This window comes from Ambystoma mexicanum, chromosome 2q (assembly GCF_040938575.1).
Source record: "Ambystoma mexicanum isolate Mex_15411 chromosome 2q, UKY_AmexF1_1, whole genome shotgun sequence".
In the NCBI taxonomy this organism is placed as follows: Eukaryota; Metazoa; Chordata; class Amphibia; order Caudata; family Ambystomatidae; genus Ambystoma; species Ambystoma mexicanum.
In genome coordinates this window covers 624,579,094-624,597,611 of record NC_090924.1, presented here as the reverse complement: position 1 = coordinate 624,597,611, position 18,518 = coordinate 624,579,094, and the positions used below count along the sequence as shown (strand labels likewise).

The 18,518-nt window shown below is 45.7% G+C and overlaps 1 protein-coding gene across 1 annotated transcript in view; it reads right to left on the bottom strand.

Moving 5' to 3' along the window:
* TXNDC11 (thioredoxin domain containing 11) overlaps window positions 1-18,518 on the bottom strand; it is a 1,034,390-nt gene that overhangs the window by 326,545 nt on the left and 689,327 nt on the right. Inside the window, exon 8 of the mRNA XM_069647793.1 lies at window positions 7,453-8,221. Coding sequence (XP_069503894.1) covers window positions 7,453-8,221 — 769 coding nt within the window. The remainder of the gene's footprint in view (window positions 1-7,452; window positions 8,222-18,518) is intronic.

Sequence of the window (18,518 nt, the reverse complement as noted above, 5' to 3'; positions counted from 1 at the left end):
GACTGCCCTCTCCCTAAGCCCCGCCTCTGGCAGCCATCCTCAGATTTGGTAGCACGCCAAGTGGCAGTATGACCAAGTGAAGAGCCGCAGAGGGGCAGGTGGGAGGATTCGCATGTGAATCCATGCCAGACCCATGCTGGAGAACAATAGTTACAGGTAAGTAACTTGTTCCTTCTCCAGCATGGGGTCTGGCATGGATTCACATGCTCATGAATAAAAGAATACATAGCAGTATACACATGCACAACCACGGGAGGTGGCAACAGGCTCAACATTCAGCAATACAACAACTCAACATTAAGCATCTCTTACCTCCTCACCAGGCTCACCTTAAGCGAACAGGTTGCGCAGCACTGCTTGGCCGACACTGGACTCCTCCCTGGAGTCCCGATCGACGCAGTAGAATCTTGTGAAGGTGTGCGTCGACCTCCACGTAGCAGCCCTGCAGATGTCCAACAGGGGCACACCAGACAGGAACGCCGTGGTAGCAGCGATCGCTCTGGTCAAATGGGCTCTCGGACAGCCGGGCAGCGGTCGGTTTGCCAACCGGTGGCAATGCATGATGCAGCCGGAGAGCCATCTGGAAATGGAAGTCTTTGAGAGAGCCTTCCCATGATTCACAGACCCAAAGTTCACGAACAGTTGTGACGTTTTCCGAAAACTCTTTGTGCGGTCCACGTAGAACTTCAGCGCTCTAGCTACATCCAGCGAGTGCAAAGTCCTCTCGGCCGGCGTCGAAGGCGACGGAAAGAAAACTGGTAACACCAAGGGCTCGTTGAGGTGGAAGTCCGACGGCACCTTGGGCATGAAGGAGGGGTGCGTCCTCAGCACTACCCTCGTGTCATGAAAAGTCAAGTATGGAGGCTTGCAAGATAGGGCCTGAATCTCTCCCACTCGTCGTGCAGAGGTGATGGCCACGAGGAACGCTGTCTTCCATGACAGGAATTTCAAAGGCGCCAAATGCATAGGCTCGAATGGGGCTCCCATGAGCCTGGTCAGCACAACATTAAGCTCCCACGCCGGGGCAGGGGCCTTCACCAGCGGGAATGATCGGAATAGTCCCTTCATGAATTCCTTTACCAGGCGATGAGACCACAAGGACGCCCGTCCCGTAGTCCTGGTGTATCGGGAGATGGCAGCCAGATGTATTTTTATGGAGGCGTGAGCCAGTTCAGTTTTGGCCAGCGACAGTAGGTACGGCAGCACTTGAGGGGCGGTAATCCGCAGAGGGTTAATCTTCTGTGCACGGCACCAGACAGAGAACCTCTTCCACTTATGACCGTAACACTTGAGAGTCGAGGACGCCCTGGCTTTTGCAAGAACCTCTCTGCAATCAGCCGGGATATCGTACCCTCCAAACTCTAGTGCTGCAGGAGCCAGGCCTGCAAGTTCAGCGACACTGGGTCGTGATGGAGAATGGCGCCTCCTTCTCTGGAGAGAAGATCCACGTCCGCCGGCAGCTTGACTGGTGGGGACGTCGCCAAGTCCAGGAGGTCCGGGAACCAGATTTGCCTCGGCCATGCCGGTGCGACGAGGATCATCCTGCACCTGGACTTCTTGAGCTGGTTGATGAGGCGGAGCAGCAATGGCAACGGAGGGAACGCGTATAGAAACAGGCCGTCCCAAGGGAACGAGAAAGCATCGCCCATGCTCTTCGGCTGTGGGAACCTGCTGGCGAACCTCTGGCACTTGGAGTTCGTCGCCGTCGCGAGTAGGTTGATTTGGGGCTTGCCCCATCGTTGGAAGTATCGATCCACTTGGTCCTGGCGCAGTTCCCACTCGTGGCACGAGCGCAGCTCCCTGCTGAATGAGTCCGCAACAGTGTTTTTTATTCCTGCCAGGTGGAAGGGAACCAGAAACATCCCTTGGGCGACGGCCCAATGCCACAGATCCTGGGCCTCCTTGGATAGGGCTGGGGATCTGGTGCCTCCTTGCTTCCGTATATAGAACATTGTGGTGGTGTTGTCGGTGAAGATCCTCACCACTTTGCCCTTGAAGGACGGAAGGAATGACTTGAGAGCCAAGAACACTGCTCGGAGCTCCAGAATGTTGATGTGGAGAGACCTCTCCTCCGGGAGCCAAAGGCCTCTTGCGTGGAGGTCTCCGGTGTGGGCCCCCCCCAACCCTCCAGAGAGGCATCCGTTGTCACTGACTCCTGAAACGCCAGGATTTGAAATTCCGTGTCTGTCGTGAGGTGAGCACGGATGCCCCACCAAAAGATCGCCCGACGGAACTCCTCGTCGAGAGGGATCCTGTCCTCGAAACAGCCCCTCGCTTGGAGCCAGCGGGCATCGAGAAACTCCTGTAGCGTACGCATCCAAAGTCTGCAAAGGGGTACAAGGTAGATGCATGAGGATATCATCCCGAGGAGGGACTTGATGGACCTCACCCTGGCCACGTGGCTAGCAGGCGCCGCACCTTGCCCAGGATGGTCTTGGTCCTCTCCTCTGAAGGGGAGGCCAATTGCCCCACTGTATCGAGCTTCGCTCCCAGAAACAGTGCTATCTGCGATGGAAACAGCTGGGATTTGGGGTAGTTGATGGCAAACCCCAGCTCTGTGAGCAACCGGACGGTCCTCGCCGTGTGTTCGACGGCGGGTTCCCTTGTCCTTGCCCGGATTAGCCAGTCGTCCAGGTAGGGGTAAATGTGAATCCCCTGCAGACGCAGCCGCGCCGCCACTGGTGCCAGGCACTCTGTGAAAACCCTGGGTGCCGACTTTAATCCGAACGGTAGGGCCCTGAATTGGTAGTGGCGTCCCTGAACCACGAACCTGAGGAACTTCCTGTGCCTTTTTAGGGTAGGGATGTGGAAGTAAGCATCCTCCAGGTCTAAAGACGATAGGAAGTCGCCTTCCTCCAGCTGTCCCAGCACATGCTGGAGGGTGACCATCCTGAATTTCTGCGCCTTGATGTACTTGTTTAAGCAATACAGGTCCAGGAGGGGGCGCCAACCGCCTGTCTTCTTCTTGACGAGGAAGTACCTTGATTACACTCCGGAGCACCAGAGCCCTCTGGGGACGAGCTTGATGGCACCTTTCTCGAGCATCGCCTTTACCTCTGACAGTTGTGGGACGTGATTCTCCTTCAAGGCCACGGGAGGAATGCGAGGGCACTTCTTTTGAAATTCCAGCGAGTGCCCGTTGGCCAGGGTGTCCAACACCCAACGGTCGGTGGAGATGGACTCCCACACGCTGACGAACTTTGTCAGCCGGCCTCCCACCGGAGTGCTTTGGTGGGGGCCCGACAACCCGGATGGGTCAGTCTTGCTTGGAGGTGGCCTTGCCGCCTTGGCCTCCTTGGCGACGGTGGCAGGAACCCCCTTGCTTGCCGCAACCTCTGTAGGCCTCCTGAGAAGAGGAGCGGGCCGCCTGGCGGTAAGTGGAGGAACCACCGCTGAATCCTTTGGAGGCACCCTGTCTGCCTCCGGAGCTCCGAAAGGGCTGCCGCTGTTGAAGTACCCCCAGGGCCCGGGCCGTCTCCGAGTCGGTCTTGATGGCCTGTAGGGACTCATCCACCGCCTTACCAAAAAGGTTGTTGCCGTCGAACGGCATGTCCAACACCCTGGTCTGGACGTCCTGGCGAAAGCCTGTCGCCTTGAGCCATCCTCGTCGTCGGAGGCAAACTCTGTTGCCCAGTTGGCGAAATCCGGTATCGGCAATGTCCGTTGCCACCGTTATGGCGTGATCCGACGCCACCTCACCTTCTTGCAGAATTTCTAGGGCCTCCGCCCTCTTGTCATCAGGCAGGAAGTCTAGCAGGGGAGCTATCTTGAACCAGAGCTCCCTGTCGTAGCGGGCCACGATCGCTAAGGCATTGGCCGCCTTAATCGTTGTCGCTGCCGCCGAGATGACTCGTCCCATAGAGTCCAACTTCTTGCCCTCGCTGTCCGGCGGGGAGGTGGAAGTTGAAGCCGCCGCACCCGCTGCCTTCTTCTTAGCCGCAGCCGAGATGACCGAGTCCGGCGTGGGCCCTAAGGCACAAGGGGGCGGCATCGGGGACTCGGTACTTCTTCTCGTACCTGTCCCTCTTGGCTGGTGTCGTGGAAGGGTTCTTGAGGACAGCAAGTCCCTCCTCCCAAATGTAGTCGAGTAAAGGCACCGCGAGGACTGTCTTCCTCTTTGCCTCTCGTCGCTGGTACAGAAACCCCTCCTTTTTCTGTTCTTCAGGGCAGAGCTGGAAGAGCTCAGATGCCCTGGGTATCATGGCGTGGAAAGAGCCAATTTCGTCAGCTGGAGACGCCCGCGGGGGGTGACGCCGGGATGTCTGGTGCGTCATCGCCGCCGTCATCGTCCGTCCCCGTCGCTGTATCCGTCGCCGTATCCTCTCTAGGGTCCGGCGAGGTGGATGAGGGGTCCACCGGTCTTGCAGGCACGAAGGGCGGAGTGTGGTGGACTCTCCTCCGCTTGTTAGGAGGGCTGTTCGTCGTCATCGTCGCTATCTTCGATCACGTCAGCAGGGACCGCCTCCTGGGATCGAACCTTCTCGAACCTCTCGTTGAGGCCTAGGGACCTCTCGTTGAGGCCTATGGACCTTTTGTTGAGGCCCTTCTCGGTTTCCACCAGTTCCTCCTCAGAGGCTGATTCCGAGTCTGTAATGTCCACCGCCCCCCCACCCTCTTTTTCAGCCGGGGGCTTCACGGGGGTCTTAGCGATGGGCTGTAAAGAGGAATCCCTCCGCGGTGGCAAGGATACTCTGGGCCTGGCGGGCGTTTCCACAGGCGTAGTCTCAGCCAGCTTCGCCAGGGTTTCAGCGACCACTTCGGTAGAGGCCTTTGCCGGGTGGATCAAAGCACTCACCACCTTAGGTGCGTCCTGGGCCTTCGCCTTGGGGGGGGGGAGGGTCAGCGCCTCGCTCCCCCTTCAAGATCGACCGGGTCCGCTCCAGCGGCCTACCCGGGTTCTCGGACTTCCTCTTCCCCGAACCAGAGCGCTGGCTCGTGGTCGAACGTGCCGGGGAAGTAGCGCCCTGCTTGGCAACCGAAGAGCCCGACCTTTCGGCACTCCCGGAGCCCGCGGACTCGCGGTGCTTGGCCTTCTGTTGGGCCCCCGTCGCCGGGGTGCCCTCACAGGACTTAGAAGCCCGCTCAGACGACTTCCTCGCCTTCTCACCTGCTGTGCCCTTCTCCAGCCAGGTGGCGAGGCGGGGACGACGATCTTGTTTGGTCCGTTCCGAAAGGTTCTTGCAGAACGCACAGTCTTTCTCCACGTGCGTCTTGTCCTCATGGAGGCAGTAGAGACATCGCGAATGCTCGTCCTCCTTGAAAACGTTCTGTAATCCGCATCCAGGGCAGCACCTGAACAGCTTGGATCCGGGCGTCGAGCTTCCCTTGTCCTGGGCCATGTCCGTTGAGGTAGGCCGCAGATCTTCTGGAATCCTCCAAGAAGTATAAACTCGACGAAAACTTCACCCTTGAGGGGCGTAGAGAATTCCGAAACGGGTCCCCGTTAACGGAAGTAGAAACAGTGGAGCTTGAGGCTCGATTAAACCGAAAAAATGAGAAAATCTCCTGAAAAAATGTGAAATCGCAGTAAAAAACTCGAGAGCTAAACACGAGGACTCCCAACACTTGAGCGTGCAGTAAAAATCTGAGGATGGCTGCCAGTGGCGGGGCTTAGGGAGAGGGCAGTCATTGGTTAGGGGCAGTATGACCCAGAGATCAGTGATTGGTTACTTCTAAGAAAGACAGATCAGAAACGAAACTGATACTGATTTTTTCTTTACCGAGGATTCCCAGCCTGACGACGGGAATATTCATGAGCATGTGAATCCATGCCAGACCCCATGCTGGAGAAAGACCCCTTATTGGGTCGAAACATGAGTCAGCACTTTGTATGCGAATAAACCAGCATTTAAACCCAATCAAATTGACAAGACTTCTCATTTTCTTGGTCTATATACCCAATGTATTAAATATCCAGCGCCCAGGTGCATGCGGTTCTTACAAACCATTCCCTCCTGCATTCACTCAATAGTTGTACCACATTAGGGAGCTAACCGCATTAGAACAAATGTTTCCCCTTTTCCTCTCAGCATTCCTCTTCCCTGAAAGTGTGGAAACAGGTGATTTTCAAACAGCTAGTTTCAATGATTTATCTTGGCCACAAAGACGCAGGATACTGAATTCTTTTACTTACCTTTTTCTGATGCTACTTATAATTTAATCAAAAGCTGTTGTGATATGTTGTATACATATATGATGTACTTCACTTCTGTTTGTTTGTATATGGCTAAATGGTGTTTGATTAGATGTGTTGCAACCCTGTTCTAGTGATAACCTAAACGTTTTGCTGCCTCAATGCAGAACCATCTACAATTATTTCTACTACAGATTTGCAAACTGTGGTTCTGCGTTTATTTAAGTGGTGGATGGCTGGATAGGAAATTTAGGTTAAATCCTTTATTTCAGTAATTTATTTTACTCTCTCTTGATTCAATTTAAGACATTGCCTCTTTTTTAAAAAGAGCGAAATGTCTTAAAACTAATCAAGAGACAACATTACTGTTTTTTTCTGGTTTTATTTCACCAATAGGTTTGTTGATTCAGATAATGATATTCTTTTTAACACATTATTTTTTTCTTCTTGTGTACATTTTATCACAAACACAGGTGCAGTTTTCTTTTTGATTTCCCTTCCAGTGATAGAAATGCATTGCTTTAGGTGCAAATCATACATATTTGTGGATATCAGCTTTACAAAACTTTTTTTAAGTGATAGTTTTGACATAACTCTGGACAGAGATGTCAATCTCTGAGGTTTAAAACATTGGTGGGTAGATTAATCATATCAGGATCACAAAACCCATAAACCAGTTATTTATGTCTGCCAAACAAAGCATCCGTTGCGCTATCATCCAAATTCTAATTTCTGAACAGACTTTTTTTTAATTTGGGAAGAACAAATAATGAGGTTTCACAATGCAGTTGTCTTAATTCTTATTAGGTTAGAACAGTTTGGCAAGGGGTGTGATTCTAGAGAAAAAACATTGGCTGATAAACAGAAATCAGTAATTGGTCAATGTACACAACAGGACTGTAGAAGGTGGTCAAATGGTGAGATCTAGAACATAACGCTGAATTAGGTTGGGTGCTGGGGAAAAAAGCCTGAACATCAAGAGAATGGCACTCTTTATCACATGATTGTAACGAACTTAAAATAGACTATGAACGAGAGAGAAAGATCTAACTTTGATATATGAAACATTACAGTTTCACTTATAAAGGAAACAAAAAATGTAGTTAATGCTTTGCTCACTTTTTAAATCACTTAATTGATAACAACCTTTTCTGCTTGTGTGGTTTGCAGCAGTCGTTTTAACAAAAACAAGATTCAAACATTACATTGAAAATAACGCACTCTTGTCAAGCAATATGTTTTAATAGAGAATTCATGTGCTTTTGCAAACATTCTTGATTTTAAAACGAATGCATTGAGAAAGTAAAGATTTTCCATACCTATGGTGTTTTTCAGTAGTTTTTGCTTCTCGTCCAGGATGTAGTGGGTTTCTTCCTTAAGATTTACAATTACAGCAAACTCCTTAATCTGAGCATATTCCGATGCACCGAGCCTCACAGCAAAATTCCAAAATAAATTTGAATCAATGAGGTAAAGATTCAAGGTCTTGTTAGTCCTGCATCGCAGACCCATTATGTTAGTAATGTTGAGGTTTATATTATCATCCACAGATCTGCTTTCCTCAATATGAGGAACCAACACCTCTTTGTGGGTCTTCCCATTGGAAGAGAAAGAGAAATCCAAAGTCTGCAGGCTTAGGCGCTCCAAGATGGTAGAACTTATTAAGTCCCTGTTAACTGTCCTGCAGCATGCAGTGTAATGGTTGAAGGGACTGTAGAAGGTTAGGAAATTGCTGCATTCTACCGTATGTGTAATAACGTGCGTAAAAGCTTGTTCCCTGAGGTAGGAGTTCAAGGCTGCTTCGATTTCAAAAAAGTTGCACTGTGGCACTTTGACACTACTTGGTTTGACTCCTAGAGTCTGATTAATGCATAATTCACAGACATTGTGAGTCCTTGAGATAGAATGCCAATGTGGAAACAACACGGTATTGCAGCAGAGGTACTTCAAATGTGTTCTTATCTGTGTCACTGAATCTGATGAAAAAGCCTTGGAAGGTGGTGGATCAGCATGCCTCAAGTGCTGTAGGATGTAGTCTGCCACTTCACTTGTATTACAGTTGTTGTACTTTAGCACTACCTCGGTTATCTATATGTATACAGAAAGAAAATAGTGATAAATTGTACAGAAAATGTTTGGAAATGTAGGCAAATTGCAACATGGGAATTCCAAAGACCGATTGTTACACATGATATTTATTTTCGTTTTCAAAGAAAAAGCAAATCGCTGAGCAGCATCTACAGTTGCATAGCCCCACTAATTCTGCCAACCACAATTTTGCATGTCTTATCCCAGCTCATTCACAACCCCACCCACTATCCAGCCATAATCCCAGTTCTAGAGTTCCTCACAACCTTTTATGAACATTAACAAAACATCAATCTACTGATGTGGGCAGTGCAGTGGGGTGTGCTCATCTATTACCAACTAATGACCCAGAGTAGGCGTCCACAGGCAATCTAATTTAAACAGCTGTGCCAAATACAACTAATAACCAAATCAGCACACTGTAACCAAGTCCCAGCTTGAGCCTGAGACTGGGATGACACTGGGGGCCATTGACTGCCGCCTGCACCATGATGCAGGCACAGTAGACGACAGATAACTCGGGCTCCCAGATCTCATGGTTTGAAGAGCTATGGCGAGGGTAAATTGCTACAAGGACCTCAGAACCGAGAAAGGAACAGCCTGAGCTACGGTTGAAGAACCAATAGGCTTGCAGACATACAGACACAGGCATCTGCAAGCCACATAGTAGAATGAAGAAAGAACGACTAGGAGAGAGGAAAGCCCACCCAGAGCACTGTCTGAAAGGTGAATCGTGAAATACACTTGTGTAGTCCCACTCATGCCAAAATCAGATGAAAATGTAGGGCTTACACAAACGAAGAGAAAATTGTGACACTTAAACAGTTGCAGATGCATAAATTGCTCATCAAGTAATTCCAAGATACACTGGCACAAAACACAGGGACACAGATAGTGATCAACACCAGGGCTAAATGGAGCATTGACTTACACACAGAATTCACAGACACAGTTGCAAATCATATGCAGGTTACCTAAAGGGGTCTCTCTCAATTCTAAATACCACCTTCTACACTTTAAGGTACTTAATAGGTTAAATTATCCCCCTTCCAGGATCCGCCTCTTTCCAAGCAGTCTGTGATAGAGGCTGTCCTAGATGCCACACTGAGAATGCCACACTGATGCACATGTTATTGTCCTGACCAAAGGACCAACAGATCGAACTTATCGTGAGGGACTGTATACTAGGCTACAGTGGTAAAATGGACATTATTAAAAGTAGATTATTTTTAATGTGGCATGCTGCTAACCAAGAGATGTATACTTGTAAGATGGAATTGGAAGTAACCACCAACAGAAGAGATTTGGCTGAATGATATTATTTGGGCTAATGATAATGAAGAATTGTATATTACATTACTACTGGCTGTTAGCCCACCCAAGGACATATGGTCTGAATTCCGTGCATACCTTGCAAAATCTGAACTTGCCCTACACTCTACTGGTACAGTGTCTTAAGATTGCCCATTAGTACATGACTTAGTGTTTTTGTATACTTAGAAGTTGTACTACAAGTACTTTCTAAGATGTATATTGTGATGTATCATTTTCACCAAGTGCTTAATAAAAATATGTTTAAAAAATAAAAGGTAATTAGAAGATGATGGGCACGGCCGACGCGCGCTGCCAATATCTGCGAGCTGGGGAATCCAGAGTATGGCAAAAGGTTGAGGAGAAAAGAGAAAGCAAAATGAAGCAAATAGAAGGTGGAGAAGAGAGCCGCGATGCAGTGAAGGAGAAGAAAGAGGAGGTGGAGGAGAATAAAGTAGAGAGCAGAAGGGGCAGTGTAACAGGAGTAGAAGAAGAGTCTGTGAGGAGGCGTTGTAAGAGCAGAGAGGAGAGAGTCAAGGCAAGGTGATGCAGAAATAGTGAGGAAGCGGAAATGAAAACAAGGTGAGAAGTAAAAGAGGTATGGAGAAGGCAAGAGAGAAACAGGGAAGAGAGGGAAAGAGGAAGAGAGGGAGAAAGGAAGAGAGGGAGAAAGAGGGGCAGCAAAACAGGGGAAGGGGAATGAGGAAGAAGGAGGGGGAGAGCAAAACAGGCAGGGGGAGAAAGCAAAAAAGAGAAAGAAAATGAAAGAAAGAAGGCGTGAAGAGAGACAGAGTGAGAAAGAGAGAGCGAGACAAATCAAGAGAAGGAGCGATAGAAAGAGCGAGAGAAAGAGCTTGCGAACATGGAAGGAAAGAGGAACAGAACCAGGAGACCAAAGAGGTGGGGAAAAGAAGAAGGGGACAATGTGAGGGGCAGAGAGGCAACAGGAAGGATGAGAACATAAGAGGAGGGGAGAGAAAAAGTAGGAAGGTAGAAGGCAACTGAAGTGAGACATTTTTGAACACCAGATCCTCCAGAAGTTTAGACATTGATGGAAGGGCGCAAGGCTGGCAGCCCTAACCTTGAAGGTCCACCGCTGGAATCTGCTAGGTACCACTCTGAGGGGCAGCCAGAAAACCACTGGGGTTTTGCCATCAGTACAGCTATCAGATTCCCTACACTCCAGTCTGACAATCTATGGGTACCAGGTGGATGTTAGAGGTAGGAGAGCCGAGGAGGCCCAACACTGGTTCCTGATAACAGCAACCAAGAAAGTCCCAACAAAAGCCAAGAAAGAAGCGTGGGATACTATAAAATCCCAGGCACAGTGAGTGGCTGTTTTCTGTCAAGAAAGCAAATTAGGAGAGGGGAGAGAGGGAAGAGCTGAATTCCCGGAACTTTAGAAAGCATGCATATAATTGAAGGCCCCAACACCAATCTCATGTGGGAACCAGTCAAAAACTAATCTCTGCTGTGGCAGACATTGCAAATATCACACCACCAGACAACCTTGATGCACCCTTCATAAAATAAACATAGCCTACTCTACTCTCCTACTACATTAATGTCCCCGTCGACTACAAAATCCAGCATGTAAACCGTACAGATCTATATGGCAGGGGACTCACAATCATCCACAAGACTTCAGGGACATATGCACTCCAGGATCCCTTGCCCCTCAAATCTATGGAGCGCCAGACATGTCACTTTACACTCTCCCACATTTACTGCCGACCACCGTGTAACAAAACCTTCCAGGATGAAATTGACACCCTCATCACTGCATCAACTGTCAATCATTCCATAAACGTCTTCCTAGGAGAACTTAATCTGCCAGAAACATGAGCAACCATGACAACCAAAAAAGCTCTGCTTGATCTCCTCAACACCCTCCACATCAAGCACATCACTTACCTCACCCTTACCAAAGTCATTCTCGACCTGGATTCACCTCATCACCAGACATCAACTGCCTCCCATCGACTGTGCTAACCATGCAGCCATACCCATCAAGCTCCAGCACTCACAGCCCCTTACCCCTTCATGGACAACTGCAACCAAACAACAAAATCTGCAACACTTATTCAAAAACTGCCCCTGGCAGCCTTTGATGAAATCCTCACTAAACTAGCCTCAACACTCATTCCCTCCTCAGATGTCTGCAGCCTTCTCAAACAGTTAAACTGCACCGTGGCAACACCCACGCACCACTGAAACTACAAACCCAACAAAACCCAAACATCCACACACTTGTACACACAAGAACTCACCAACTGTAAATGCCCCATCCGCAAACAAGAACACATTTGGAGAATAACAACTTCAAGAAGATCTCACCCCCTCCAGATGTCTCAGCTCAGCATGCAGGATCCTCATTTAGCCGCAGCCAAGACACATTACTACACACCACCTACAGCAGCAAGAGCAGAGACTTTTCAAGGTCATCAAACAATGCATCAGCTCCCGTAGTACCCAAATCCACACACAGATGCAATGCAATCAACCTGTTCTTCACAGACGAACTCGACCAGCTCCATTTCCACACTGATGACACCCTATCCATCATTGCCACCCCCCCTTTTCCTTGCCATACCACCAAGATATGTCCCAAAAGGGACAGAATTTAGGACCCTAACAATGGAAGTCAAAAAACATTCCCGCATCACTCAAGGCCACAACCCAAGAGACATCATCCCAGCCTCAATCGTAAAGAACATCACAGGAAAGGCTCTAACTTCCCTCCTTCACACCATCAACACCTCACTCATGAAAGGTATCTTACCTGGTGCATTATGAAATTGCCAAATTGTACCCCTACTAAAGAGGTCTATGCTTCACCTGCACAACCTGGCATGCCACTGCCGCGGTTTATAGTGATAATGTCGAAAAAAAAATGTCGAAGTACAAAAATGTCGAAATTATTTTTTCTAAAATAGAAATGTCGAAAACATATAGATATCATTAAAAGAGTCATTTTTTCGAGAAAAAAAATCAATTAATATGACTAATAACCCGAAATAAATAAACAGGAAGAGTATCGTTTACTAGGGGGGGTCCCTCCCAACCCCCCCTCACCTGACGCCCTGAGCAACCCCCCCACCACCTCTGATCACCCACTCATACTCGAAAGAAGAGGGTAAGAAATGGTTAAACTCATAGGTGACAACCACGAGTAAAGAACCTTGTTTTGGTACCAAGAAACCAGTAACGGCTGTGGAAAACCGTCATTACCTGACAGATAACCACCTGAGGACGTACTGCAGGAAATCGATTGGATCTGATTGAGACCCAAAACAGGTAAGACAAACAAACATGTAACTAAACATAAATATATCATATAAAACACAGTAGAAAAAAACCGGAAATAATACATTTCATTTTCTCGTTTATTTTAGGATAGAAAATGGAAACCAAAGTGGAATTCATAAGCACGCAAAAGGGAGGAAAGCAGTTAATTTTGAATGGATACGTATTCTATAAAGAACGCCAAAATAAAGAACGCGTTTACTGGCGATGCACGGAATACTCGAAAACGAAATGCAACGCACGAGCGATAACAGTGGGCTCAGATGTACAAGGTAAACATGAACACAATCATATGCCAGATGAAACTAATATCATCATCAGAAAAACATTAACCGAACTGAAAAGAAAAGCCATTGAACGTCAAGGGGAAGCTAGTGGATCTGTGCTTAAAGATGTTTGTGGCAAATTACCAACCCAAATAACGGCTCAATTACCGGCTGAGAAATTAATGCAACGCACAATAAACCGCACTACACAGCTAAAAGAAAATCTGCCACCGGCACGGATGTTTTATAAGGATATAACAATCCCGGAAATTTTCAAACTAACTGACAAAGGCGAACAATTTTACCACGCCACACTGGAGTTAAACAGTGAAATAATCTTAATATTTTCTACTGCAGCGAAATTTGAACATCTGGCTCGTAGTAAAAAATGGCAAAGTGACGCTACATTTAAAGTGTGCCCGCAACCTTTTTATCAATTTTACACAGTACATGGAACGATAAATGAAAAAATAATACCACTTGTATATATTTTAATGCCTAAGAAAACTGAAGAAACATACAGAATCGTGTACAGTAAAATTAAAGACACTAAACCAGAATCAAACCCAGAAACAATAATCATGGACTATGAATCATCACAAATTAAGGGATTTTCTTCGATTTACAAAGGGACAAGGGTTCAGGGATGTTTTTTTCATTTCACGCAGAGTGTTTGGCGAAAGATACAGAAATTGGGATTAGGTACTAAGTATACTGAGGACAGTTGCTATTAATTTAACATAAAAAAACTGTTTGCATTGGCATTTGTAGAGGAAAATAATGTTATTGATTTTTAGGAACATTTAATAGAGACAGAATACTATAAAAATCATGAAGAGGACAATACTGATTTGCTGGACTACTTCGAAAACACATGGATAGGGCAGTTAACTCGCAGTGGAACTAGGCGCAGGCCAAAATACCCAATACAATTATGAAATTGTTACCAGGCAACGTTGGAAAATACACCAAGAACCAACAACACACTAGAAGGCTGGCATAGCCGCTTAAATAAAAATTTTAACATACACAATCCAAATTTATGGCACTTTTTGAGAGATTTAAAAAAGGAAGAACAGCACCATGAATTTCGGTTGTCACAAACACTTTCATTGGCTAACCAAACGCCTAAACGCAAAAAATACAGGGATTACGACAGAAAACTGGTAAAACTAGTACAAGATTTTAATGGGGACAATAAGGAAAATTAGTTAAATTCTGTGGCTTTCAACTTAAAATGTTAATACTTACGATTCGTAGTCATCTGGAATCCAATGTAGGATAGGTGAGGAAAATCCAGAAAAACCAACCAGGAAATCCATAAAACCACATTTGCATCGGCAATACATCCAAACGACCCGGTTAATCCAGTGGAAAAAAAAAGGTTCGCCCAGAAAGAAAACCAAGAAAAATCCCAAAAAATCCATGAACGGAGCGACGGAGAGGCGACCGCGGGAGAAACGTTTGCTAAATGATCTTTAAACATGGCGGTCACGTATACGTAGCAGGACGTAACATGCGTAAAATACAATAACAAACTTTATATTTTGTTAGCTATTTAAAGAGCTATAGCACCATCTGATGGACGTTAAATATATTGCAAGTTGGAATGTATTTTAAAGTTATTTAAACAAATATATTTATATAGTTACATGTTAAATGACTTTTACTGTTACAACACATACATGGTGAATAAAAAAGATATTTATAGTTCCAAAAATGATATTAACAATTATATAAAATAAATGTTAATTGAAAAAATGATAGTTACTGTTACAAACACATACATGTTAAATGAAAAAATGATATTTATAGTTACAAAATGTTACAAAACATACATGTTAAATGAAATACAAAAAAATATATATATGTTATTTTCGAATAAATATATAATAAATTCGACATTTTTGTTTTTCGACATTGTTTTCGAAAAAAAAAAAAAACGACATTTTGACTTTCTACATTATTGCATTCTACATTATGACTGACCACCCACTGCCGCATTACTCATCTACACTTCATTGGCAAGATTGAGATGACTGTCATACTCCAACTACACAAAAAGCCTGCCCCACAACCTACATCAAGAATATCTGTCCGTCTTCCAATCAAAATGCTGCACCAAGATCACCACCATCCAGGTCATTGAAGAGGCACTCCTCTTTATGGACAAGGGTGACACACATGACTCTGGTTCCTGCTCGATCTCTATGCTGTATTCGACCCAGTCAGCCACAGAGCACTACTCAGCACCCCGTTCTCCCACATGGGAGAAGATGCCATAGTCCTCTGATGATTTCACACCTACCTCACAAAGAAATAACAGCTCCTATAGAAGGGCACCTGCATATCCCAAATACATCCAGCGACCTGTGGGGTTCCACTGGGGCCTCATCTCTCTGTTCCTCTTTAACCTCTCCACAGAGCTGCTTGGGATACTCTAAGCCAGATTGAAACTTGAAATCCACAATTATGTTGATAACACAGAGCTATACCTCAAGGTCTACTGCCTTGACGACATTCACCAAATGAACACTACCTCGCCCCTATTCAAGCCTCAACGTCAAATACCTACCTGAAAATAAACCCTACCAAAAGAAAGTTCATCCTCCTCAGGTGTGTCACCAAAAGCACTAAAGTTGAAAACTGACACAGATGGGTCAACTCCTTCTCCCCCAAAACTCGCCTATAGTGCAAAGTCCCTCAGCTTTACCATCAATGGCGATCTATCCTTCAAAGAATACATCATCGAGAAGACAAACACTGTGGTACTAGCTCTCACTCCTGCATCAATCAAACCTTTCATCACTGCAGCAGATCCACTGTCCAGGTCCTGGTGCTCTCCCACTTAGATGAGGGCAATGCCCTTCTGGCAGGTGTCCCAACCACTGCTGTCACCGCCTCTGAAAGCTGCCCAGCATGCTGCAGCACAGCTCATCGCAGGATTGAAGAGATTCAAATGCATTTTCTACACTATTAAGGGTCTACACTGGTTACCTCACCAAGCATGTATTACCTTCAAGACAAAGTAATGTCCAAGACACCGTCATATTTATCTGACAATATTGCCATCTCCGTATCGCAAGACCTGGGGCCAAGATATCGCCTGACTAATCCGAGAAGCACAAGAAGGAGAATGTCAGAAAACAGGCATTCTCCAGCTATGCTCCCATGCTCTTGAACATCCCTTGCTGTTAACACCAGACTTCCGGTACCGCCTGTAATTCAGGAAAAATCTGAAGAACATGCTCTTCAACATACACTTTACCAATAAATGAGGACTATAGACTGACAAGGAGAGCCCCCACCTGCTAGGTTACATTCACTTCGTCATACAGTGCTCTGTTGCTTTGTAGCTATGTTTGTACTATATAAATCACCTGCACACACATTGCTTTGTTCACCAAATAATGAGAAAGGTGAAGTGACATTGAGTTTGAGTCATCGGTTGATCCCTCTGCTTGGACTATTCACATATACACGAAATCACACACACATTCCTCCCACCCTCAAATTGTGATTCAGGGCTTGAACCCACCATGACATTTGGGATGCGATCCTGCAACTGCCAGAGGAGAAGTACTTCACTAGTCTTATCTGCCTATGTTGGTTTACGGGCTTTAAAATCTCTACTTGCAAAATGCTTCTGAACTAAAATCCACACTGCCACAATGGGATTTTGCCTTTTTCCTGAATTTGACCATACTGAATGTGAACATTTTGTAACCGGTTAACAAAAATGCAACTAGTTCTAAAAAACTAAAATCACCTAAGTGAGGAACACGGGAGTAGGGGGCTAGCATTGGTCATTCCATGCAATTTCATTTGGATTTCGGTAAATACTGCATAGATTAAATGATAGTTCTTTTCCTAGAAGTAGTTATGTTTGCACTAACAAGGAGGGATAGTCACAAAATCCTTGGGCGTAAAGGGCGGTGCAGGAGGAATCACTGGAAAAGAAGCGTTTTCAGAGATTTCCGAAAAATAAGGAAAGATGAGCAGGGACGTAACTCAAATGGGAGAGCATTCCAGAGCCTTTGGGAAGGACTGAAGAAACTTCTGTCCCATTTACTTTAGGGATCAACACAACGCGAAGTCAGAATGTGAAACGTAGAGGCCAGAGGGGCATAAGGATGAATTTCCAGTGCCATGTAGGAAGGCTCACAACCAAGAAGTCATTTAAAGACAAGGCACTTAAAAAGAAGCATGCAATTCCACAGGCAACCACTGTAATTTTAGGCAGAGATTCAAACTTACTAAATTACTAACCCATAACAGCATTTTGCACTGATATCAGTCTTGAAAGCTAATAAACTGATAATGGATTAACAAGAGAGTTTGTTTTAATTGATGCAGCTTAAAGAAAGAACCTTTAACCACAGAGGAATCTGCAATCCCTCTCTGAAATCTGTGTCACAAGTGATCCAGAGCTTTTTTACCTTCTCTGCATACTTATGAATGCGTTCGCCATTGTGCGCAAATCTTTCCAGATGCAAGCCGATTACAGCCAAATAATCATTAGAGAGAAACCTGCTGGGAATTACTGCTTCCATAAAGCGGTTGCTTATGTGTCTACAGCTAACATTACATACAGCGGCCAAACAAACAGATAACTAACAACTGGGACTTTCAAGAATTATCATATTGAAACTAAATCATACATATAGGGGTATCATTTCTTGAAATGCTCTAAAAACGTAGGTCTTGATCAACAACTGTAATACAATTTGCTAAAATTATACCTTGCCATGCACCCTGAGGACAACCTTTTGTAGGGTTGAAACACGTGTCGGTGTGATATATGTGCTAATATGTGCTACTCACATCCACAAAACATGTTTGTTGATTTTGACATTGCTAATGTGTATGAATAATAATACAGAAGTTTAAATAACTCACATCCATAAAACATGTCTGTTGATTTTGATATTGCCAATCTACATGAATAATAATACAGAGGTTTAAAGAACTACTCTGACTCCAGGATCATTTCCTTATTATATGTTTGAACTGTTAAGAAAACATTTATTATTTGAGTGGTCAAATGCATAGATATGATTGGATGGTAGTACGCAGCCTGTGAGGTCAGTATTTTCCCTCATATGTTTACTATATAGGCGGTAGTGGAAAATTGCCTAACTCACCACACGGTTGCAGCCAGCTCACTATATATATATATATATATATATATATATATATATATATATATATATATATATATATATATATCAGACTCTACTTTCCTTTTGATGTGCGCATACCCACATTGGGGGTCTTTTGTTTCCACAAACTTACAAACTACTTTTGAAAGTGCCCCAAGATAAGATGCTCTGGGTTCTGCAGAAAATGATGCAAGTCCAGGAGAAGTACCTTAGTCTTGGATGCACGGAGTTAACGACAACGGGCTGTTAGTG